Source organism: Poecilia mexicana, unplaced genomic scaffold, assembly GCF_051168715.1.
Source record: "Poecilia mexicana isolate PSO_F unplaced genomic scaffold, ASM5116871v1 scaffold_7, whole genome shotgun sequence".
Classification (NCBI taxonomy): Eukaryota; Metazoa; Chordata; class Actinopteri; order Cyprinodontiformes; family Poeciliidae; genus Poecilia; species Poecilia mexicana.
The window spans coordinates 29,377,448-29,402,680 of NW_028263376.1; the positions used below are offsets into that span (position 1 = coordinate 29,377,448).

The following is a 25,233-nucleotide window of genomic DNA, read 5'->3' on the forward strand; positions in this document are numbered from 1 at the left end:
TGAAACACATGTAGGTCCTGGTAAAGATCAAATTATTGATCCATCTTTAGAATTGATGGAGTGTGTGTGTGCAATTGATTGATTTATTTTCCATGACTGTTTAACCTCGCCTAGCAGATCCATTCTTGCACCGAGGTCACTCTGGAGAAATCTTTGGCTTCATGAAAAACAATATTGTTGGCTTATGAGGAGGAACGGACAGAAACGAGCTGAATGCAGACAGAGGAAATGATGCGCTTATCTGTAATCTTTAACAGATCATCCCCAAACATGATTTATCCAGTGCAAACTAATAAAGGTTTTTGGAAAGCATCAATATCCTTCAAGGTGCAGCGCCTCTCGCAGAGAACCCGTCCAGCAAAATGTCTGACATTATTCAGTTTTTTTTTTTTTTCTTCTGCAGCTCTTCAGCATTATTAGCTTCGCATAGAGCCTTTGTCTGACTTGAGTTTGCTGAGCTGAAAGAGACGGTCAAACCTCACTTGACTTCCTAAGGGATTTCAAAAGATATCTGCTGCAAGGTCAGGGGTAGTGGTATTATTGAGGAATACTCATTAAATGCAAAGATTGAAGCAATAAGAAGACAACACTTATCCTTTTCGTTCTGTACATCTGCAGAGTTTTGTTGAATTTGTAAAAATCACAAAGCAGGGATGCACGTTTTGAAAAGTCATTTAGAGACGCAAAGGTGCTGCAGAGATTTAGTCTTAAATCAGTGTACAGTGTTTGCATAATTCAGTAAATAAAAATGTCATTCCCAACCTAAGCTGGCTCTTTTGCATATTCTCCTAATTTTCCCTCTGTACCAGCTTCTCTTCTCCTTTATTAATCAGCAGTCGCTGTGTATTTCCCATTCCTCTGAATTTATTCCACTACGCTCTTCAACTTTCCCTCGAGTCTCTAAACGCCTGTGAGGGCTTGTCAAGGGTTCAATCCAAGGAAGATAAAATATTTTTCATGAGGCCAGCAGGCAGCTGCAGCAGCCTGAAACCTGCCGAAATGTATGCAGAGTGAATTTTAACATAATTCAAGGAAAAAAACAAACAAAAAACTGACAGATGGGTTTAGCTGGTCAAAGGCCAGTTACAGAAATTACATATTTACACACACACACACACACAAAAGTCTCATTCTGGTTACAATTACTTTATCAGACTGCCAGATTTGTATTTGTAGCCCCATAAGCCAATTTAAATGGTGAACTGTCTAATGTTGTAGTGACGGCAAAGGAACCCTTGAATTTGAGCTCCACGACACATCTGTGCTCAATTACTGCAAGTAATTCAACCAGTAAAAAGCATTTTAATAAGTGGGTGGTGGAACGATGGTAGAAAGGAGCAGGAGAACCTCAATGAGGAGCAGAGGCTGAACTGAAGGCGATTCGGTTTTATTTTATTTATTTATTTTATTGTTTGAAATGTTGCATTTTCTACCTAGTTTGACTTACAAAGAGGTTATTCTCTACAAAAGGCAGCTGTTACAAAAGCTGATTGCACGTCTAAGTGACTGAGCTGCACTTTAACGTGAGCTGATCTGACGGAATCCATTCAATATCCATTCAGCATACTCCGCTGATGGAAACCAGTAACGCTGTCGGGAAGCTCTGAATGTCACCAGAAATTAAATCATGCTCCAGTTCTTAAGAACTCTGATGTTCATTTACGTCTTTACCTTCTGTATTCGATTGGCTTTGACTGTAAAAGCTTGGATGATTTCGCTTTGGCCGAGGCGTTCAGGTTCTCCCTATGAACGGCATTCAAAGCGAAGAGAAATAATGAATTATGTGAGCAGTGAAGGCGAGTTTGTGGAGTTGACTGGTGTGGTGGTACTATTAATCATGCTAGACTTATTTTTGTTCCTTGCAGAATTTTTTTTTTTTTTTTTTTAATTCATGATGACTCTGTGTTACTTGGCTTCTCACTTTTAGGGCTGGCGTCAGATGCCAGCCTCTCTTTATTTTAACTTCTAAATTCCCCTTTTGTCAAAAATCACAGTAACGCTTATTGTTGTTATGTGTGTTTGCACAGATCCGTCGCCTCAACACAAGCAGAAACCCCCAACCACGGACCTCTGCTACAAAACTGAAATCAGCAGCCTCATGGACTTCAACTCTCCTGATGCCTCTTTGGACAAAGGTACAACTCACATTTGATGACAAACCGAAGCAGGTTGAATTAAATACTATAAGTCTGAGCTGTTTGTGTTCAGGTCATGCAGCTGGAATTGCACAACCAATGGGCAACCTGATCAATATGTATTGATCAATAATATCGCTATCCCATAGCAATGCTCTATGGTTTTATCTGCATAAATGATATTGATCAATCTATTACTCAGGTTAGAGAGACATGATGGAGTAAAGCTGCTTTTTGCACTGCAGATTGTGCAGCAGATGCTCCTGACTTTTCTTTGTATCCTAATAACAGCACTGACTTCTGCATCCCCTGTTCACACCTAGATTTTCTCTGGCACACGTTTGCATAAATTACTGGACTGCAAATATATGCAATTTTGAGAACGGCACAAATTAGCAGCTAGATTTTTCTGTGAATACATTTGAAATCTTTTTTTTTTTTTTCTCAAAACAGTTCTGATAAAAACCTGAAAAACAAGGTACTGTCTTTGTTGCCTCTGGTCTTTCAAAACTCACAAATATCTCTCTCTGTCTCTCTCTCTGCCATGTGAGCTTTCCAAAATCAATGCAGCTTTGTGGAAGGAGAGAAAAAGTGAAGTCAAAGTTAGCAGGGCATATCAAAACCCTTACGGAGGAAAAATAAGTTGGCATTGCGTTTTGTCCTAATTTTTAATCATAGCCGTCAGGCGGGGAGGAACAACAGAAGTCCAGTAACTCGTTCGGACTGGAAATTGTCCACAGCATGTTAATGGTGAGACAAGATGTGCTTCAAATACACATTGCACAGGGGTAGTCTCTGTGTGAGTTTCTGCTTTAAATCCTCTGCTAGCTGCCCACACACACCATCTGTAAATCGCTGCATCACACACTCGAGCTGCAACGCCGGATTAGCCTTGTACAGGTTTGCTGATACAGAGCTATGATTCCACTGCGTTGGGTGAGTCTGGGGCATGAAGGCAGCAGGCTTCCATCTTTTCGCCTCCGTTTAATTGTCACAGTCACTGTCAGTGCCTTATATTGTATTTTAAATGCATGTAAATCCCACGAGGAAAGTTTTATTAACGTAAAAACTGCAGCTGCTGTTGGCATTCGTCTTTACGTTTGCTTTAATTTCACAAGTTGAACGCAAGGATGTTATTTTGATTCAAGGCTCATCTAATTTGCTACGGCGGTGTCGCGTGTTCTCTGGCTCGCACAATTAGAAACCATCTAATGGAGCTCGGCTTAAACTTTTGACGGCCGTATTTATCCGTGTGACTTTGATCTGGCAGGGCGGTCAGACTGGTCTTGCGTCACTTTGACAAAATACACTCACACTAGTGGTCTGTTTTGATCTGTCCAGTGTTTTTAACACTAAAGCACTCCGCTCCTGCCTCCTTACGCTCCGCCGCAGAACTGTCTCTCAAACGTTGTTGCCTGCGCCTCTTGCCAGCACAGATCTCCACTGTCACCTAGGCAGCCCGTGGGGATCTAGTCCTCATTAGAATCCTGCTCAAAGGATCTGTTTGGCTGTTCGTTGTTGGTGCAATCCTAGGAGGGCCCAGAAACCGTTCTTACTCGTAAAAAAAGCAAAGATGTTACTAAAAATATCATGGGGGGATTAAAAGTAAACTTTGCCTCGAGTTCTGCATATTCGCTTTTTTCCTGAATGTGTGCTCCACAGAAGTTCCAAGCTATTTCTGTTTAAGATTTTTGATAGAAAAAAAAAAAAAAAAAAAAATATATATATATATATATATATATATATATATATATATATATATATATATATATATATATATATATATATATATATGGTTAAATCTAGCAAAATCCGCATCTATTATTCAAAAGTGGGATCCACTCAGTTTTATGCAGAATTTTAATACAACATGTTTGTGTGCATACAAACATTCTCCTGCAGCAGGCGGCGGTTTGTGCATTAGGTCCTTAGTCGTTCCCTAAGGTGCTACAAATGCGCTGACTCAGGAAAATCACAAATACGCACTCAAAACCCCTGCAGTGGCCAAGGCCTCCATATATCACTACAAGTTTCATCAGAATGAGAACAGGCAACTAAGGTTGATGTTATCAGCAAATTCATCTCTGTTCTCCAGTAAAAGCGAGAGACGGCGAAGGGGGAGCGGAAACGGACGTAAGCAGCCAGCACTGGATCATTACGGAGACAGGTGCTGCTTCTGCACATTAAGTTGGCTCTAAGGTCAGCGGTGGGGCGAGGCTGGAATGTCTGCTGGTTTAAATAGAAGGTCAAAGCAACGAGGTCAGAAAGTGCTTCTGGAAATAAAATTTAAAAAAGAAAAAAGAAAAAAAACTGGATTTGGAGAAAGAAGTTGATAAAGAGGATGAAGTAGGAGAGAGGGGGGGAAGGGATGAACGCCACTGTGAAGAGAAGGAGGACAAGGTGAAAGATTGCCTGGATGCAGTGTGTGTTCTGATTACGGAGTGAGAATCATGCAGGCGAGAGGTGAGTCGAGATGCAATATGTGAGCAAAAAGAAGAGAAAATGTGAATGTGCAAGTGAACTTGTACGTTTTTTTTCTTTCTATTATCGTTTCTTTCACTTAAACCTAAACCCTCCACAAGTGTCACTGACACGATAAAAGAACTTATATGATTTAAAAATGAACGACTGTGCTTTCATTCTGCGTACATAGAAGCTTTTAAGAATAAATATTGCTGCTATAAATTCCACGGCGTTGCAGAGTGTCGCAGTTTTTGTGTGTGGTAATTGGGTCAAACACTGGCGCCATCTTGTGATGTAATGAGGGTAAGTCCAAATATAAGCTACTAAGGCCGAGGACACAGAAGCGGAGGAAGTTGTGAACAATTTCAGCAAAGATTTGAGCAATTTATCTGCAGTTTTTGTGGGAATGAACTAGATGGAGTGATGAAGAAGAGGGAGCAGGTTGTACTGAGGAACTGCAACCCTATTTACTGTGCCCTATAGTTCAGGAGGTGACAATGACTCCAAAGTTGAAGTTGGCATAAAATCACATTTCAGTTCTCCTTTGAAATCCTTAACGCTGAAATCCGACAGAAAATAATATATTTTTTAGAACTTACTGCAAGATGTCAGCGTTTGCAAAACTCTGGTGTTTAGCGAAGAGGCCGCTGTTCTGGTCCTAATAGTTGAGTTCGAGTTTATCACCTTACAGATTGATTTTCTTTTTATCAGTTGTAAATTATCATTTTAAGGGATAAATCCGAACAAGCTGTTCTGATCCCATGTGGGGACAAAAAAAAATCTCAACTCTTGAACCTAATGCTGCCTAGCTGTGCCAGCCTCAACAGGAGCTATCTCCATCAAGGGATAACTAACCATCAGTCTTTTATGTCACTGTGGAGAAATCATAGCCTACATTTTTATGCTTTATGAACTTGTTTAAGTTTTTGTCACATCTCAAATGTGACTAAATCCCATGGATGTCATTTTTGCCCAGTATTTTTTCTTAATTATGAAGACTGATCTTATCTGAGGTAAATAAGGCCTGCGGTGCATCAAATATTGCTCAGAGTTCTTTTGTGACCCCCTAATTGAATTTTTGATGCACTTTTGGATTAATTTTGAAAGGCTAAAATTTCTCTTGGTAAGGTCCAACATCATTGCATGTTTTCAGAAATCAGACCACGTGTGGTTGGTAATATTGATCTTTCCAAAAATGTGGCAAATGCATTTGCACAATGGGGCTGATTAATTTTCACGTACGACCAGGTTGGTGGTGGATTTTATTTCGTTCGATGAATAAATGTATGATTTAAACTCCATTTTGTTTTACACATGTTAGCTTTGTATATTTGTCTAATTTTGAAACTTTTCCAAAGCTGATCTTTAAGTGATTTCTGGTTTTCAAGTTGTTTGGAGCGTTGGAGCAGAGGTGCTGAAGCGGATCAACATGGGTAGCATATATGACCATGTATTTTTCTTTAATTCTTAAAATATTTGGGTTTTATAGCACTAATGTTGAAATTGGGAAATTTAATTCCCAGGAAAAACATGTCTGTTTAATCATATATATCAGACTCGCATTTGTGCACGACTGAGGCAAGGTGATGCAGAGGTGTGCCTTCTATTTCTAGAAGCCACCTTGGATTCAGGCTTGACAGGAGGCTAGCAGGTCTGGTGCAATGAGTCACTTGTGTTATTACCGTCTGCTCGCCCTTCTGATGACCATTTAAAGAACAGACCCACTGGCAGTGAATCTCTGCTGGCATCTGCTGTTAGAGCTGGGTCCTTGGATTCAGACCCAAGCAGCACCTGATGCCTGGTGAAAGCACCGACTGTGATGGTCGGAGGGAGATCTAAAGGGAAAAAAAAAAAAAAACGAAAAGCTGAAAAGAGCTGAGCTGGTTGTGCGAGGCGTTATATAAGATCCCGAGCAATAATCACCAGATTGAAAATACAGAAGAACGGGAGGATTAGATAAGGCAAATGTTTGAAAGGTAACCTTTAAAAATAACTGCAGTGAGGGGGGAGAAAAAAACATTTTTGGAATTCTATTAAAATGGTATTTTCACCGAGAACCATCACAAGTATTGTCCTAAACAAGCAAGGCAACCTAAATAGCCAGTAACAAACCATAGAAAGTGAAAGTCCTTCACCTTTCACCAATACAACTCTGGTTGAGCTGGACTTGTGCAGCTTGTCATTAATTTGTCCACCCACAAATGCCCCTATAACAATGGCTGTCTGCTCTAAATGTTTTGCATAAAAACACAAAATGCCGCCAAAAAAAACAAATAAGAGAAATATCATCTGTAGAGCTCCCCAACACTCATCATTTTAATTGAGAATACTACTGCTCTTTTCAATTGTTCCTTTCAATTGTTGTCATCTCCAAAGTAAGAACGTACGACTTGTTGCCTTCAACATGTACTCCTGCTGCTCTCTTTCCATCCTCGCATTGTTCTCTGGGGAAAGTTTGCGGCTCTACGACGCTGTGGAGAATTCTCATTTCTTGTAGCATTTACGAGAAAAAAGATAAGTTATCAGTGCCTGGCCTGAACCAAGGTATAGGTGAGCATTGTCCCAGGCCCACAAACAAACCTAGGCTGGGTTTTCTTTGTCCAATGGCCCGTAACCAGTGTGGGTTGGGGGGGATGTGGTGGGGAACGTTGGGTAACCCCGTGTTTCTTTCGAACTCTCAAAAATTGTGACTAGCCAGTAAAGCGTGGTTTGTGAAATGGCTCAGATATACACTGTGAACATGCTGAATTCAAACACATAATGTACTATTTTAAGACCTTTGAGAATGTTATTTTAAAGCACAAGATGGTTTATGACTTTGGCTAGTATAATTTGCAACAGCAAGAAAATCACTATTTGCTCGGAAAATTGCTCTGAAAATAGAAAAGTGATTTTTTTTTCTCCGTTTCTGCTCTGGCGACTTGCTCCCCCTTTTCTCCTGGCGGTGATAAATGTTTGCTGTGGAATTTTTATTTTTCATTTCATTTTGATTGTTGAGATAAAGCAGCATTTTTATTTCACAAAATTGTTTTTATTTTAGGTGTATGGCTTCGCTTTCGTCCATTTTGTGAAAGGGAAACCGTGCTCCCACGGTGAATTTCAACCCATTACAATGTGTTGACTGTGGCAAAATGCAGGCCACACTGTTCAAATTTTTATGTGGGGGGAAAAAAAAAAGTTGGATCCATTTATTTCTGTTCTGTTCTACTTCACGACTATGCACTACTTTATGTTGGTTTATAAGTTAAATCTCCAATGAAAATAAGTTTGCGAGGAACCGTAGGGTAAAAGCATTTCCTGCTTGGGATATTCTCTTTTTGTTCCGTCTATTCTGCAACTTTTTTTTGAACAAGAAGGCAAATTGCCAATTTAAAAGGGTGGATCATCCACTAGCACAAGCATTTGAATGTTATTTATGTAGTAGTAAGCAGTAGTCAAGACAAGCAGAGGAAAATATTGACACCAGACTGTGTTGATTAAAGGTTCGGCCGCCCACATTTACAGTATATGCACGTACACTTAACAAATTGCTAATCTTTCCCTGGTGGCCTATTTTGCACTAATTTAACTCGCCTAAAAAAGAAAAAAACAAAAAAACTGCCGGACTTGACACACTGTCGGCTGCGTGAAGCTGTGCCTCTTTCTTTGACGTGTTCTGTAAATGACTACAAAGAGATTGGCTGCCTCAATTGATTTTCATTTAAAGGATAATAATCTAAGCTCGTTACCTTCTGACATCCAAGATTAGAAAAAAATACGCTGAAAGACGGAGGTGAACTAAAGTTTTTGCTGCATCAGCTGGCCAATTTGTCTCGTAGCCCCCTGGTCCCTGAAGTTTACTGCTACGGTTGTTGTAAATAGCCAGTGTTTGGCAAATGGACTCCTTTAATTGGGGGAATCCAAGAGAGATGCTGAGGAGTACTTTGGCTTTATACGTTTTCGGGCTCTGGCCCTGTCCTCCGCAGGATATGTAGCAGTCAAGTGAGCAAAACTGCAGTGAGGATATTGTCATCAAGATGTTGTGTTTTGCTCAGAGGAATAAGAACAATATCATCACGCTGCTCAGTTTTCCCCACTTTCCATGAAGAAAAAAATACTAAGCTTTGCTCATTTGACACCCAGCTTTGTGCGCCAAGTAGAAAAATAGGTTTAAACACCTATTTAAACCTATTTTAAATAGGTTTAAATAGGTGTTTAATTTTAACACCTATTTAAAATTAAATAGGTGTTAATTTTAAATTAACACCTATTTTAACACCTAGAAAACCCAGCCTAGGTTTGTAAGATGTATTTGATTTCTTTGGTTTTTTTTTTATTATCTTAAATTAGGCTTTTGGATCATTTTTATAGCTACTAAAAAGACCAAGGTGTCTCTCGATGGCTTTACAAAGTGTTTTTTTGCTGCTTAATGAACGATACTGACTGTTGAAGGGTGGATGGAAAATAATAAGTTCCAAGAAAAATCAATGATTCAATTCCAATTAAGCTGAAAACTCACTTCTCTTTGTTTGCTGACGGTCCTTAGGGTGTTATCAGGAAGTGAAATGACGGTATTCTCGTTTATGTACATATTCACAGCTTGACAAAGCCTCACACTCTTATCTGTTCTCATAAAAAGCTGGTGTATCGTGTCATCAGCTTTAGTGTTTACTCTTACTGAGTTCAGCTGAACACAGACAAGCAGGCAGCAGACCTGTGAGCCTGTTTTCAATGTCATTTTGAAGACGCATATTAATAAGAATCCTTTCAGAGCAGCCATGTTTGTGCAAAAAAGAAAAAAGAGATTGTTCTCCAAATATCACGCTTCTGCTCAGACAGCTGAGGTTTCTTCCGTATTGTCTGTAAAAGATAAAACAAACATTTATGAAAAAGACTCTTTGCATAGTTGCCCATTTTCTGCCTTTTTCTGTTTTAATGCTTTAAAATCATAGTTTTTATTGATTTGCTGCTCTGCTCTGGTGGCTTGCTCAAAATGAAATAAGATATATTTTTGAATTTGCTAGTACTCCTGATAAAAAGCTTTAAAGTTGAGCTTTAACTGCATAATCTCACACTGGCTATTTGAAATCATTATTTTTAAAATCACCAGTGACATTTATTTATGGTTCCCAAAGCTTTTAACATATGCATAACTTTTTTTGTTTTTGTTTTTTATTTAAATGTTGCATTTTTAATCTGATCAGAGATTCATGGGCCCTGAAAATCCACAACAGCTTCCTGTTTCCCTGGTGCATAAATATGACATTGTGACAGAGGCCAATTTCTTTTAGCGACTGGCTACCCAGCTGGTTGATGACATATTTGCCTTACCTCCACACGCAGGGAGCAGAATTGTTAGGCTAATGAGAAACACCCCCCCACCCCTGTTTGAGATCTGCAGGAAAGAGCATCATCTTGGTGTCATCATGTCTCCGTAACAACCAGAGGCTGTCGACATAGCAGCTGATTGTCTGGGAGAAATGCTGGAAAAACAATCGGTTTCTGCCCTACCATAAGAAATGTAAATTAAATATGCAGTCTCTCACACTCACCTGGGACTTTATCTTGACTTGTCAACTGTGATCAGATTGGTCTGAAACTGAACATTTTTCCCCACAAACACAGTGGACATAAGGTGAAGAAAAACACCTCATGTCCACTGTTTAGTATAGTGGAGGATTTGTGATTCTGCTTCTATTTTTTTTTTTTTATAAACATTTTGGAAATGATGCTAGTAAGCATTGTATTATAAACTCATTCAAATACAACATTTTAACAAAAGTTCTGACTGACTATTAGTAAGCAAAAAATATAGGTATTCATTTGACCTTTCACAGTATCAGCTTTCTTCTGTAAAAAAAAAAAAAACTGGATAAGCTTAGGTAATGAAACTAAAAGTGCATTTTATTTAAAGGATTTCTCCTCGGCAAGAAAATTACTTCCAGATACAGTTCAGTTTTCTGATTTTTAACAATGAAATGGAAACGTTTCCAAATTCAAATTAGAGAGACTTGTTTCTTAACCCACAAGATCATCGTAATCTCCTGTTTGAGATCCATGATTTCTTGCCTAAGGTCACTCTAATTGCACCTCTACAACTCAAATCGGCTTGTAGAAGTTAACTGTACGGTTGCAGCCTTGGGAAGAAAAAAAAAAAAGCTGTGAGAAAAGAAAACGATAACGTCTCAAAGTATTAGCTTACAGAGGACCAGGAGCCTTGGGGGCAAGTCAACAGCTGGCTGACGTGTTGCTATCTGCCTTAGACTACATCGAGTCGACATGCACCTGCGTGTGAGCTCACACGTTAGGTGTAGCTCCCTTCCCCATTGGTCTTGTCCCGGTACGTGTGTGCATACACACAGTTGAGTAATGTGGGAAAATCATAGCACCGACCCGGCTGAGCCCGTCTTCTTCCTTACCTAAACTATTTGAGCAGAGGGGGAGGGGCCTGGTGTACTGTATCACCGATCCTGTGGGAGTTGCCTTGACCAGGTATTCAGAGAGGGAAAGACGCAGCTTGGATGCATTTCCTGGTGTCAACTGAGCATGGACTTTAGGGACAAAATGCTGAAGATGACTCGGATCTGAGTGACGACCGCTTTTGAAGGGGAAGAAGAAACTATTTTTGGTGCGTTCTTGTTTTGAAATAGTCCAGCACGGACCTGACGCATCCTGGAATCTTCAGGAGAGCTCCCCCCTGAAGAGGGGAGGAGGTCAGATGGGGAGAGAAGAAAGTCCGGTAAGTTGAGTGGAAACGGCAAGTGCAGCGACGGCGCTTAAATGGAGCAGAGAGTGAAGTGATTGTCAGGCCTGCAATTTTCTGAGGTTTTACACTGAGACGGGGAGGTTTTACACTGGCAGGTGTCATGTCTGATAGTGAATCGCATGTAGCTGTGTGGAGCCGTTAGGAGACTTTAACCTGCTCTGACCTCAGACTTGCTGGTATTTGAACTTTGCAACAGACGGTAAACCATTAATCACTCACTATAGCAGAAGGCTTGCAAAAGAAGGAACTGGGTGAGAGTGTAGATGTGGTTCTAAAAATGGCGAGAGGTCTTACAGTTTTGTTCAATTCCAGAGTTGTATTTATAACAACATATTGTGCTGCAAATTTGCATCCTATTAATGATCTGTTGAGTTCAGTTGGTCTATGAATAGTGGTTTTAAAGCAAATGTGTTGTGTTAGTGCAAACATATCCTCAGGTTGTTCTTCATACATGTTTTTTTTGTTGTTTTTTGGCTTTCCTATTTAACTTGCTGCATCAGACTCTCTAAAATTAATTTTACATAACTTTAACTGAAACGTATACGAATCTGGCAAATGTTATTGAAATAAAACTGTTAAATTTGTCTACTGGCTGCTCCCAAAACCTACATTTCACTTGGTAAAGCTAGATCTAAATACTACTCGTATTTAGAAGTAAATGTTTACATAAGAAAAAAAATTCTCCCCATGTTTTCCATTCATTTTACTGCATGTGAAGGCAGTCCATGAAGGAGGCACGAAACTGGCAAACCGTTTAGCCTTTTTCTTTCATCTGAAAGTGCCAAAGTGCTTTTGCAAGATGGGAGAAGTACTTATAAAGGGCATCTTTAGTTTGTGGGGTTTCTTTCTAGATTTCCGTGGTAGGCATAGTACACTTCATCCTACAAAAGTAGTGACTGTCTGAAACCTCGTCAAGGCAAAGAAGTTGGGATGGTGGGAAAAGTTTTACGCTTTGTGTTTTAGGAGTGGAGTTTAACTGCCAAAGACACTGACGAAATTGTCAAAAAATTGCTTCTGTAGGTTCTGTAAGCCTTCAGTTTCATCTGAAAATAATTGTAAGGAGATGAAAGGCGCTAAATACAAGACAGTCATGAAAAAAAAACTTCTAGGATTCGTGTTTCTGGTGGAGGTTCATCTTCTAGCAGAGCAACAACCCTAAACCTGCAGCCAAGGCTACAGTACAATTTAGATCAGAGCATATTAATGTGTTAGAATGGCTCAGGTAAAGTCCAGAGTCCAATGGAGATTATTTGTAAAGACCTGAACACATCTCCAGATACTCTCTATCCGATCTGACTGAGTTGGCCTATTTTGCAAAACAAAAAAAAAAAAAAAAAAAAAAAGCAAAATTTTCAGTCTCCAGATGTGTAAATCTGATTGAAAAATTTTCCAAAAGACTTTGAAGAAGGTGATTCTTCACAGAACAGTCTTGGATATGCAGGCTGAACACAAATGCACACCACACTTTTCAGCTTATCTGTAGCGTAAACTGAAAGCCATGTGTTGATATTATTCTGCTTCGCTATTATGCACTACTTTGTGTTGATCTGTTACATGAAATCACAGTAAATATTTAGCACTTGGTGTGTCTTTGTGTCCCGGGCACTTCATCCACTTTGCCTGCTGGTGGTGGTCATAGTGCTGGTGATGCCGATGCATGGCAGCCTCACCTCGGTCAGACTGCTCCAGGGTAGCTATGGCTACTATCCAGTAGCCTGCCACCATCACCGTGTGAATGTGAATGACTGAATGTTGTGTAAAGCACTCTGGATTCCCTTGGACTTGATAAAGCGCTATACAAGTAGAGTTTAACTCTCAAGATTCTAAAGATGAATATTTTATCTTAAAGATGGAAAAAAAAATTCATTAGATTCGCTTCACTGCACAACAACATGTTTATGACTGCAGATCAGTTCACACTTAAATTTGTGGCAACCTATTGCCAAAGTACAAAGGTGTGTAGATTTTGCACATTTGTATATTTCAGAGATTTGTCATGTCAACATTTGAGAGCTCCAGTATAAGATGGCACATTATTCTCCCATTTTAGGTCAGAGCAACAATTCTTTTTTTTTTTTTTTCTTTTTTGGAGGAAAACAGGACCTTATTTTAGTCTGATCTCACTTACATCACAGCCAAGTTCTTTTTGGGTGCAAATCAAGCAAAGAAAAAAAAAAAAGGTCACTGTGAACACATTTCTGTTAAGTAAACACAGAGGTAGAAGCTAGATAACAGCCCGGCAGTTTGTTACAAGCTCCTACTGCGATCTCGTTCTCTGATTGATACGACTCCCGCATTGTGCATATTGTCAGAGCGGTTTCTAGAAAGTGAAATGACAACATGTTATTCTGACATCTGCTCTGATTTATGCGTACAGCTACAGCATAAACGCCCGCCTGTGTCAGCTCGCTTTGACAGTGTAATTGTGAGCGCAGCTGATTCTGGTCCTGGTTCTGTAATTGCTATCCTTCGCTGGCGGTGCCTCGGGTGAATGCGGTGAGCGGCTCCCTCAGGTGCTACTACTTTCTCTTCTTGTGACACACAGGTGACAATTTGAAGCACGTTAGGGATAATCAACTGCCTGTAAAAGAGAAAAAAAAAAAAAAAAAAGAATCAAGTCAGGGATAATAGTTGAGCATCTATAATGGCGATTCATGCCACTTTTAAAGTGCGGAAAGTAATTTTGTATTTCAGTGGGGATGGACTGATTAGAGCCTTTATTTCCTTCCACTATCTCCTTGTTTGAAGACCACTGTGCATAACCATATTTTACCCTGAAGCAAAAGCAAAGATAAATGTGGCTCCTTCCCCCCCCACCCGCCATCGTTTCAAGTCAAACACATACTTCGGTTGGTGGCTGATCTTCTCCACAGCTCCTCAAATTTGCTGAAAGAAATTACAGAATAGCAGCAGGTTGCTGAGAAGGCTCCCTTGCTTTTGCAGTGGCAGTCTTTTCGGTTTTGCAGTTTACTTCTGAGGAGCTGTCAACAAAACCTCGGCTCATTTCGAAAAACCGAACAAATGCATTTCCACTTGCACGAGCTATACCACGCATCTCCGACCTGGAAACTCTAAAGGGGGAACCGGCATTGTTTTGACATCCTCCATATTCAGATTTTTGTAGCAGATCACTGCTGTCACCCTGACACAACACATCAGAATAAGTTTTTATTTTTAGCAGAATGTGCTACGGAATGCATTTGATTGGTTTTGAAGTTTGCAGGATGCCGTCACGGAGACGGGTGTGCATGACATCTGCATAGGATGTAATATCCATGGTTACACGCTTCCTGTCCTCTCTTTGCTAGCCCAGCCTGCTAACAACAGCATGCTTTTTTTCCACTACCAACCTAAACAGACATTTGGATTTTTTTTTTTTTATAGATGTGTCTATTTATTAGACTAGGTGCAAATAACTTAAAATAAGATGATCAATCTTCTATATTTAAAAATGCTTAATGCATCACCTGTCCTTGAGCACAGCTTTTATAATCCTCACTCTGTCGTACACGAGTTGGAATTGACCCAAATACCATTTATCTACATGTCTGAGCGAATCCATCCATCCATCTGTCTGACAGGTCGGGTTGAACACTTTCACACTCACAGATGCTTTTATTTATGTATTTATTACTTTTCCGTTTGATCACAAACAGCTATCCTATCTGGAAACTACGTCTGACACAACAATAACAGCCTCTATGATTACAACCTGATTTTAGGGAACAAGCTGATTTTTTTTTTTTTTTTTTTTTTTGCAGGGGTGAACGAAGAAAAAAAGCCAAAACAAAAAAATCTGACAAGTACATTTTTCAAAAACAAAATTTTAATGATGATTTTTTTTTGTATGTCTCTGAATAAAATAGCCCCCACTCCACACATTTCTCCAACCACTCATAAAACATTAGCCAGGCAGATATATTTTTCTTGTAAAACAGAGCTAATTGGCCATCATCTTATATCTGATAAAATCTGTCCAGGGTAAGCCACTCGTTTCAGCTATCAGAAAATCGAAGTCACTAACCTCCAGTGTTGGGCTGCAGTGTGCGCGTTATTAATTATCCCAGAAAATTGGCAAATAGTGTAAATTTGTGCAATTATAATCCATTCCCCTTGTGTGTTTTTTTTTTTTTTTTCCTATTTCCCACCTGAATGCCTGCTAACCTAAAATAATGGAAGATAAATTGCATGACTCTAGAAGAGGGTCACGGATGACGCAAGCTGCTGGGCTATTTGTTCATCTTGTGGTGAACAAGATTATTTTTGCAAATTTGAAGTCTCTGACTCCAAATCAAGCTTTTATTTCATGCTCCGTTTTTAATAGTTTCATTCATCCACAACTCTGCCTAAAATGCTTGGCGTAGTGAGTAGGATTTATATTAATTCAGAACAGTGAGATTATTTAAACTGAAAACATAATTCTGGGGTTGCTTTTTACTTCGTCAGAAAAGAATCGTATTCCAACAGAAAACAGTTCAGCCCCAGATGGCCATTTCTGTTGGTAGTAATTATGCAAAGGCGTTCACAAGTTCATGCATGGAGGTGTTGACTGTGATAAATTTTACAAAAAGAAAATCTTACATCATAAAATCTTGAAATTCTGCTATATTTTGGAAAAGAAAACATTTCCCCTACAAAATTACAGCCTATTGTCTCCTTATTTAGCCATTACTGGTGATGCTAAGTGATCATTTTGTGTTTCGAGGAACACTATCATTTCTCAGGAAGCAATTTCTCAGTCGTTTTTGAAAGTATTCAAAACGATCTAAATGTTCTAGACAGTATCCCTATGATTTAGAGACGTTCTCCCATCAATCTCGTTTGGCATCTATACGTCTGTCCTTAATGACCCCGGCTGTGTCTCCTCCAGTTTCATGGAAAACTCTCTCGTTAATCTCCGTGACGGAGAAATCCTGAAAGCTATCCCGCATATCTGTCCATCTGTACCCTCTGAAAGATAGTAATCTCATTGTTTGCAGTTTTCACTTCAGAGACAGCAGAGAGCCTGCAAAGCGAACACACTGTTCTGATGGATTGCCGTCAGTGTTGCTGCAAGTGTAGCCTGTGAAAATAAGAAAGCTCCTTATGCAACTGTTTAAAAAGGGCACAAGGACGAAGACGGCTTTAAATATCTGTTGACCGCTAAGGCAAAGTACAATGCAGAACATTAAAAAAAAAAATGCAAATCTGATTATTTTCTTTACATTTGTACTGTGATAACCAGATGACTTTAGCTATTTTTTTTTTGTATTTAAAGTTTTGGACAGAGTTTAGCTGATGATAGGTCATTATTTTTAATCAACTGGACACAGATTGTTGTGGAATGTGAACAGGATTAGTGGCCATCTTTCTCTTCGATCCGTTTTTCTATTTTTTTTTTTTTTTTTGCCCACTGTTCAGCTTTGTTCTAAGCTGTACTCCAGCACAAGTTCAACCCCCATTACTCCAAGGAGCTGAAGCATGAAATAGGCTTGCCAGTATCTGGATGTCAGATTCTGTAACTTTAAGGCACAGAGTACTTGATCAACACTGACTGGTCAGAAGGGAAGAGATCAAGCAGGGAGTGACACTGCTATTTAAACATTTCTGACTTCAGATTTTACTGTTCAAACAATCACTAAATGTGTCTGTGGTTAGGTTTGGTGGGGCCAAATGTTGTTTATGTTGCGTTAAAAATTGGTAATGTGTAAGCAAACAAACGTTGGTCTCTCGGTCACCCCTCGTTCACCGGGATGCGGTGGATTCCTCTTCATCTCAAGCTTGGGGTTCTCTACCAGAGGCCCGGGAACTTGAGGGTTCCTCACAGTATTTGGTCTTAAAACCGCACCCTGCTGAACTGACATGTTGGATGATCTTTTTGAGCCACTTTTCCAGTATGGGAGGTCACTGTCACAAGGACTCCGATGACCACAGATGCCTTCACCTGCCAGGTGTATCTAGCTCTTCCCTGAGCTCTTCCCTTCCCACTTCCTCTTGTTCCTTTTTCCTGATGTTTTCCGTCGTTGAGGATGGCCACATCGATTTCAACGGCTTTCTGCCGCTGCTTGTCAATGATCACAACGTCCGGTTGGTTAGTCGTTACTATTGTGTCCTTTTGAATCTGAAATCCCTCAAGATCTCAGCTCGGTCATTTCCAGTTTGACCTTTGGTCACCCGGTTTGTATTTCGCGCTGACGTCTCTGCACAGTATTCCAGCTGCTTGGTTTTGGTGTTCCACGTACGCCATGATCAGAATTTGTAGACTTCTTTCTAATTTCACATTTGCGTGTTTTTTTTTTGTTTGTTTTTTTTCCCTGCTGCTTAAAACATAGACATGATGATGATGATATTCACATTTAAAATTGATGGAAGTGTGTAATATAAGTAAATAGTTTGAACTGCTGTCTCTGTGTGTGCTTCCAGGAGAATGTAGACTCTTAGCTCTACACTGAAATCTCTAATGAACATTTCCAGATTCATCACGATCCATTACAGAGGCTGAAAGGTTGAACGGAGAAAACGGCATAACTTCGCTCCACTCAGTTAAGATGCTGAAAGTCTTGCTGTCTGAAAGAATTTGGAAATTGCTTAATATCTCATAGAAAACACAGCTGTTGTCAATGTGGCTTTGTAGCTCTTGGTACCAATCAGCAGATTTTTTATTTTTTATTTTTTGCCGTGTCTCTTGATTTGTTTGAGTAACCAACGTCAAACATGCACACTTCCATATTTGCAGTCTCCGAACTTCAGAGCAATCATGAGTTTATTTGGGGGTAAACGCCACAGAGGTTTGACCTCATTACTGTTCCTTTCATCAATAAATCACAATCCATCCCTTCTTTTGTGTTATCTGGAATACCAATCTGTCCTCATCACTTCCTCCGTTAATGCATAATATTAGTCTGATTTCTATGATGGAGTGCCCAAAGGCGAGATATTTTCTTTTCCTTTTTTTTTTCCTCGCTGCTCATCAACCATGACCTCGCCATCTCCTGAGGCGATGAACAGAGATTGTTCTGCTCATGAGGATTGACTGGCTAATCCAAAGCAATGCACTGTCAGATCAGGCAGAGGCTAGAGGCTGCTTCATCAGTCAGAGCTTAGGCATTACATCTGTCATCTGCCGCTGATGAATTTGCTGTCAATAGCTCCTAAAAATTAGTTTGTGTGACGCAGGAAGAGGGAGACTCTGCTTTATTATTATTGACTGGCCATCTCATTTGAGATGAAAGAGTATTTGAAACACATTTGGCTGTTTTACTCTGGCTGACGTGTGCAGGATTAGGTGCGACATTAATGGCATCGTGTAAAAAAAAAAAAAAACATTATATGCAGGTCACCTTTGCTTCCTTTGTGAAATATTAGCTTTTATGTGAAACTTGCTGAAGCTATGGAGCTCTATACTAACGGTGAACGCAGTGAGTCTTGTTTTCATATTTCTGCAGAGTCCAGCACTCGGTCTGCAGAATGTAACTTATTACCTTGCAGTTGTCAAAAGCCACGGCATCAGAAAAAAAAAAATAGACTTTGCTTCGCAAAACTCTGAAACCTACAGAAAAACTACAACTTACAGTGTTTTCTTTTTCTCCTGGATTTTGCGAGTGTAGCTGATTTCATGAGGAGTTAGTGATTCTTCCTTCTTTTGAATGTATAGAAATGTTAGAAATAAAAAAAAAAATAATAATAAAGCCCATTCAAATTTATTATAAGTACCATCATATGTTCAGTAAACATGACTTTCAAGTCGCTGCATGAGACCTGAATAAACTCGACTGTTTTGTACAGTGTAGCGATAGTAACATTAACCCACCTGACCGGCATTGTGCGGCGACAGGTGGGAAAGAGCTCTGTTACTTCATGCAACATGGAGCCCGAGAAATAAACAATGAGACAAAGGGACCAACTGGTCTGATGCCAATACAGAAATGCATCCGCAGCCTGCACAGGAACATGTTTACTCTACAAACGTCCGACTGCACAAAACGGAGCCCTTTTGGTTGCATGATGTAAGCTTAGACCGCAATGGTTTTAATCGAATCTGCATGGAAATTGATCCATATGATAACTACTCACAGTTAACATAGTAGGAAAGTGCAAAGGTTTGTAGAACTCCATAAACTCCCTGATTCCTTATCCTACTTGGATCCTACCCCCTCTCCCCCTCCAATTCCCAATCACGTCAGGTGTGTTTTAAAATCCATAACTGTTTATTTCAAGTCCACTCCAAGGGTTCCTGGAGAGGTTAAGCCATTAACCCGTGTGGCACGTATTGTGTCTCTGAATAGATTTCAGACAATGCTTTGGAAAACGGCTATTTCAGCAGGGATGGGACTCGGTCGCAGAGTCCAAAACAAATAAGAGGATGCGAGTTGTTGCCTCCCATCATGAAAGCACTTGCTGCCCGCATTCTTGACCCCAGCGGCTCCTACATCCCCCACCGTTCTTATTTCACACATTCCTGAACTGGGTTGTACTTTTTGTGCTGCCTCACTTTGGTACAATGCATGCTCCGTTCGGGCCGAACACTTCCTCGTTCTTCTGGAGAGGAAATGTGTCCGAGACAACTTCTAGACGTTATGAATTACACAAACTTCAGCACATATTTCTGAAGCAAATTTGAAGTGCCTCACCGATGTCTTGGACCTTTCAAGATTCTGTCATGTTTCATCCACAAATTTAGATTTTGACCCATGTCCACTGGCTTTCTTCAAGCTTTGCACTGCGTTTAGCTCCCTCCAACTATTAATCAACTCCAACAGCTTTTCATCTCTTCCACTTCATAATGCTGCCACTGTGATGCGAGTATGGAGGGCTTATGTGAACAGCCTGTTTCATGTGGTTTAGTTTTGATCCCATTTTACCCGAGCTCTTCCTTCCACTTATTTGATACGTTTGTTTATGTGACTTTTACTAATATTCTTTCAACATTTGCTTCCTTTTCTGTTTTTTTTTTTTCTTCTTGATTTCCGATTTTCTCACTTGAGCTGCACATCTTATGCTATGCTATGGCCCTTCTCTGATTATTGCTTCCCTTGAACAGTTTAGCTGGACAGCTGTGCTACTTATATTGGTGATTGAAATACTCCTTTAGCAGATCAAAGTCATGTGTTTCCGGGTCTTCGTAATGTTGTTTGTTCTCTAGTATTTACAAAATTAGGAAATCTTGGATCCTTCCTGATAAAATTACCTTCCAACAAGGTGCTTCTCTTTTAAGTTTCCAACTTTATTTTTGCTCTACAGCAATGGGAGCAGTGTATACACAAGATTATGAATGTATCAGGAAAGAAAAAAAAATACTTCATTCAAAAAGAGCACCTGCTATAATGCTCACTCATGGCTAAGGAGTCTGCAGCCAGGCTGAACAAATACCTCCAGCTGCAGGAGCTACTGGCTGTTAACAGGTCTGTGTGTGTGTGTGTGTGTGTGTGTGTGTGTGTGTGTGTCCCTACAAGTTGGCTGCATAAGAATTCTGCGGAAACAATAAGGGCGTTAATTGATTTTGTCACCGGTAGCAAGCAAAAGGAAAAAAAAAATTAACTCCATCCTGTCTTTCCCTCCCATCCTCTCAAAAGACTGAAAAGCAATCTAAAAATGACCCCCCTCTAGACACTTACTGTCGTTCTCCATCAATTTTCCACCTCCACAGCTGTTGCAGCCAAGTCCAATTTCAGCTGCCTCATGGCCAGTGAAATCTCTGACAGATTGCCGGACCTTTTTTTTTTTTTTTTTGCGACTTTCGTTTCCGAGTCCCGCTGCTTTTTCTTACATGTGGGAGAGGAGGAACCTCTTGGATGGAGGAAACGACGTAAGACGGGAGTTTGTGGGGGACTGGGTGAACATAAAGACAGAGACCGATAGAGAAAGCACCTCATCATGACACACTGCAGGAACCTGAGGAAAGGCACCCAAAATAAGTTTGGAGTTTTCCTGGGAGACCTTTAGTCATCAAAAAAAAACTAAAAACAAAAAAAACTGTCAATTTAAATTTTGATCTGATCTTTTCCCATTTTGTGTCAAATTTTTATCGCACCATTACTTCTCATCATGAAGAAAGAATGATGAGTTTTGTGTCCCTGGAGAAGTGCTGATCTTTCTTTTTTTTGAGCAATATTCCTACAATTTCCCTCCATCCCAAAACTGTCACATAACAGATGCAGGATTATTTAGAGGGACAGTTTTAGCCATTTTGCTTAAATGAGGCAAATAGGAAGCGACACTGATCAGATTCATAATTCACCGCTCCCAATTGCATGTCAGCTGATTTATGGCTACTATTATGCAAATGCGCACACTCAGAGCGGCCGTTTAGATATGTGGTCGAGGAAGAAGGTTTTATTTACGATTTCAGTGAATCTTCTTAACCGGAGTCGGTCTAGGGGATCTGAGAAGAATGGGCCTGGGAGAGAAATCACAAAATGTACATAATTCAAGGATCATTTTATAAATATTCCTCAAACGATTCAGTCTAATCCCTCTCAGTGCTCATCATAATAAATGTCAAGGAGTGCAGAAATAAATTGTAAGGAGAACGGACAAGTTTTAGTATTAAAAAAAAAAACAAAAAAAAACAAAAAACGACCATTTTTGTTTGTGTGCATAGATACAAATTAAAACACGATTTCTGCATGTTCGTGTTATTTAATCAACACAGATATTTAAAAAACAGATGAATCTTCACCTCTAATGTATTCATCTGGAAAAACTTTACATTTTTGAAATCTGGTAGTGGACTTAAAACCAGGAAAAGAAGCCCAAAACAATTAGTCCAAAACCAAAATGTCACAATGTTTGTTACTAAAAACAGTGTCGTTCATATCGCCAATGAACCCTCAGCTAGTTGACGTCTGATATTATCCTTAGAGCTCCAGTGAAAAGTCTCAGTTTAAGGTGTTGATGTCGACCTTCCTGCATTTTTTTGGCATGTTTTGAAAGTTGTTTTGCTGCGACAGTCCTCTCAGAACAGAAAGAGGGCGACAAAAAAAAGACGTCTTACTGAGCAAATAGGCAACAGATGGTGTTGAAGGTTCATCTATAAAAGCAGCATTTGACCTCCACCAAGGTCTTTATCTTGAGACTTGGTGTTGGCGACAGGCTCACACCATCTGAAACTAAAAGACAACCTCGTTTTGCCAGGCTCACTTTGTTTGTGCTCACAGAAACATCTGTTCACACAAGTTCAGTGGTTTGTGTTTATTTGTATAGGGAGAAAAATAATTAGTAGCAAAAAGGTTGTGCTGGCCTTTGTGTGCAGCTAAAATGGAAGGTGCATAATACGATAAAATGTGTTTGTGTTTTAATAGTATTTCATTTTACTGTATATATGAGTCCTTGCTAGAATAGTTTTTTTTTTAAACTTATTCTTTTTTTTTTTCTAGGTCATTGTACTTTTATTTGTTATCACCACCTTATAATTGAATAAATTAAATGAATGTCTGAAGAAGCCAACAGTGCAATTCCTCATCACACACCAACCGTTTCCTGTTGTTGCCGATTCAGACAGGTGATCTTGCACAGCGGGGCTCGGATGTTGACGGTCTTGTCTGTAAATACACTGTAAGAATTTGGCAAGCTTTCGCTGCAGCAGTGGACTGCATGCTTGTGCTACTCAGAATCCCGACAGCATTGAGTCACTGCATGTCTGATTATAATCAGGAAAGGCACTGAATGAGAATGTAAAAACCTCGGGGCGACACGTTCACTTCTTTTGAGTGCCGCCTGATTAATGTCGAATCATATCTGGTAATAATCATGACCCTAAACCGTCCGGAGGGGCCAGCAGAACACACTGGGGCCACAAAATCACAAGCTGGTGCATCAGAAGTTCCTTCTTTGAAGAGACGTCTGGGATTTCATCTGAAAAATTCACTCGGAACCAGGCAAACCGAAAATGTTCTGAGCAAGTAATGGGAAGACGTGTCTGTCAATCAATGTCACAAATGAATTTCACCTGATGATGCAAACAAAGTGACAACACCTGGAAACAGTTAAATGAATTTACAATGAATGCTCCATTTATATGACTGAGTTGGAGTGCTCAGCAGATGAGAAGCATTTGAAACACGAACAAACGCTCAAACAAATGTATCTGTTTTACATCCAGTTAATTGATTTTAAATGATAAAAAAAAATGCAGTCATTAAAAATATTGGAATCAGAAACTCCTTTGAAAAAATGTCAGTTGTGACGTTTTTTTTTTGTTTTTTGTTTTTTTTTATGAAGAAACTAAATATCTCTAAACTTCTCATAAGTATTTATTAGGAGTTGTAGTGGAAAAAATGCACAAGCAAGACAGTGCATCCAAATTACTCTCAGACATGAATTTTATTCATATTTCCCCGTCAACGCTGTCCCCCATGAAGTTATCTCTTCTTTTTGGAGCAGCCTCCATTTTGTGTTGCTTTCACAAAGCCTTAGGCCAAATAAGACGGGTGAATTTATTAAATTAAGATGAGTGCTGAGCCAAAATGTCCTGCAAAATGGGCCATATGGGAAAAAAAAAATCTCTCTCAATGCTTCCTGTAGATTGGTTCATTTTACTACAGCTGGCTGGTAGATGACTCTTTTCAGGTATAAAATTGATTATGTGCCACTCTTGTTTTATTTATAGGTGTTATGGACAGGTACTGAAAAAAAATCATTCAATCATAAAATGCATTTTGATTTCAAAAATAAATAAATAAAAACTCCCTAATAGAAATGCGGTCTGTCTGTCTATCTATTCTTACTATTTGTTAATGGAATAGGAAGCAAAAAGAAGATTTTGGTCATTCTTACCTGTACAAAACAGGAAAAGTTTAGTCTGATTTAAAATACTGTGTTTGGTTTATGTAGACATCTGGTCTCGGTTAGATTCATTTTGTTCATTGAAACTAATTCAAACAAAAAAAAAAATTGGATCAATTAGTGTTTTTGTATTCTTTTCTACAAATTATATTTCCCAAACATTTAGTGATATATAAATTTCATGCTTGAAAGTCGTTCATTGTGTGGTCATTACAATTTACAACACTTGTCATCAAAAATATTTCAATAAATTACTAAACGGCAACCCTCACAGGCACCCTGTTACATTGATTTGACATGTTCACTGACACAAATTTTTACTTTTCAGAGATGAGCTAGGGATTTTGAGAAATCAGGTAATCTGTGGTGTTTTGTTGTTTGTATGAATTGCTTTGGAAAATGTACCTACTGTTTTGCAAATGTCAAAACTGACTGTTTTGACATTTGCGAGACCTACCGGTACTGTTTGGTGATTTGAGAAATGCGCCGACCGAGACAAACTGCAAGCTCTTTTTCAGTGTCCCCATTTATCACCTTTGGTATTGCTGCCTTTGGACAATAAATAAAAGTAATGAAAATGTAAAAAGTAGGCTAATGAATGAAAAAAGAAAATTGGGTATGTGAGTATTTTTAGGTTTTAAACCAACTGAGTTTACCCCACCACCAATTATTTCCAAATGGGACAACTGCTCTGGTGTCCAGTAAGGGTTATGCTAATGGAGATGCTAATCATGCTCATTAATTATACCTCCTTCTAATGACACTCCACTAACAAGTGTTTCTTTTTCTCTTCCAACCTTCTTCTAATTACCTCTTTTTGTTTTTTTGTTTTATCATTCAACTGGCAGCACATCTCCTCAGTCGCATGAACTTAGTCAAATTAACAGACTAGAAAAGCCAGAGAGGTAGCTTCTTATTATTCAGACAGTACATTTATCAGATGGATTTATTTTATTTTCAAAGGAGGAATTATGGCAGCATGCCCCATAAGGTGCTGGATGGTCTAAGCGGTTTAATGTACCGCATATCCTGAGTTAGGGTTTTTTTTTTTTTTTTTATTAAAGTCTGTCATGACGTGAGATACAAATATTGGCTGCAGACGTTGGTTACTTTTACTCAGTTACATTT

At 39.4% G+C, this 25,233-nt stretch overlaps 1 protein-coding gene across 1 annotated transcript in view; it reads left to right on the forward strand.

Annotated features, from left to right (window-relative positions):
• kazna (kazrin, periplakin interacting protein a) overlaps window positions 1-25,233 on the forward strand; it is a 168,873-nt gene that overhangs the window by 106,370 nt on the left and 37,270 nt on the right. Inside the window, exon 4 of the mRNA XM_088007410.1 lies at window positions 2,028-2,135. Coding sequence (XP_087863536.1) covers window positions 2,028-2,135 — 108 coding nt within the window. The remainder of the gene's footprint in view (window positions 1-2,027; window positions 2,136-25,233) is intronic.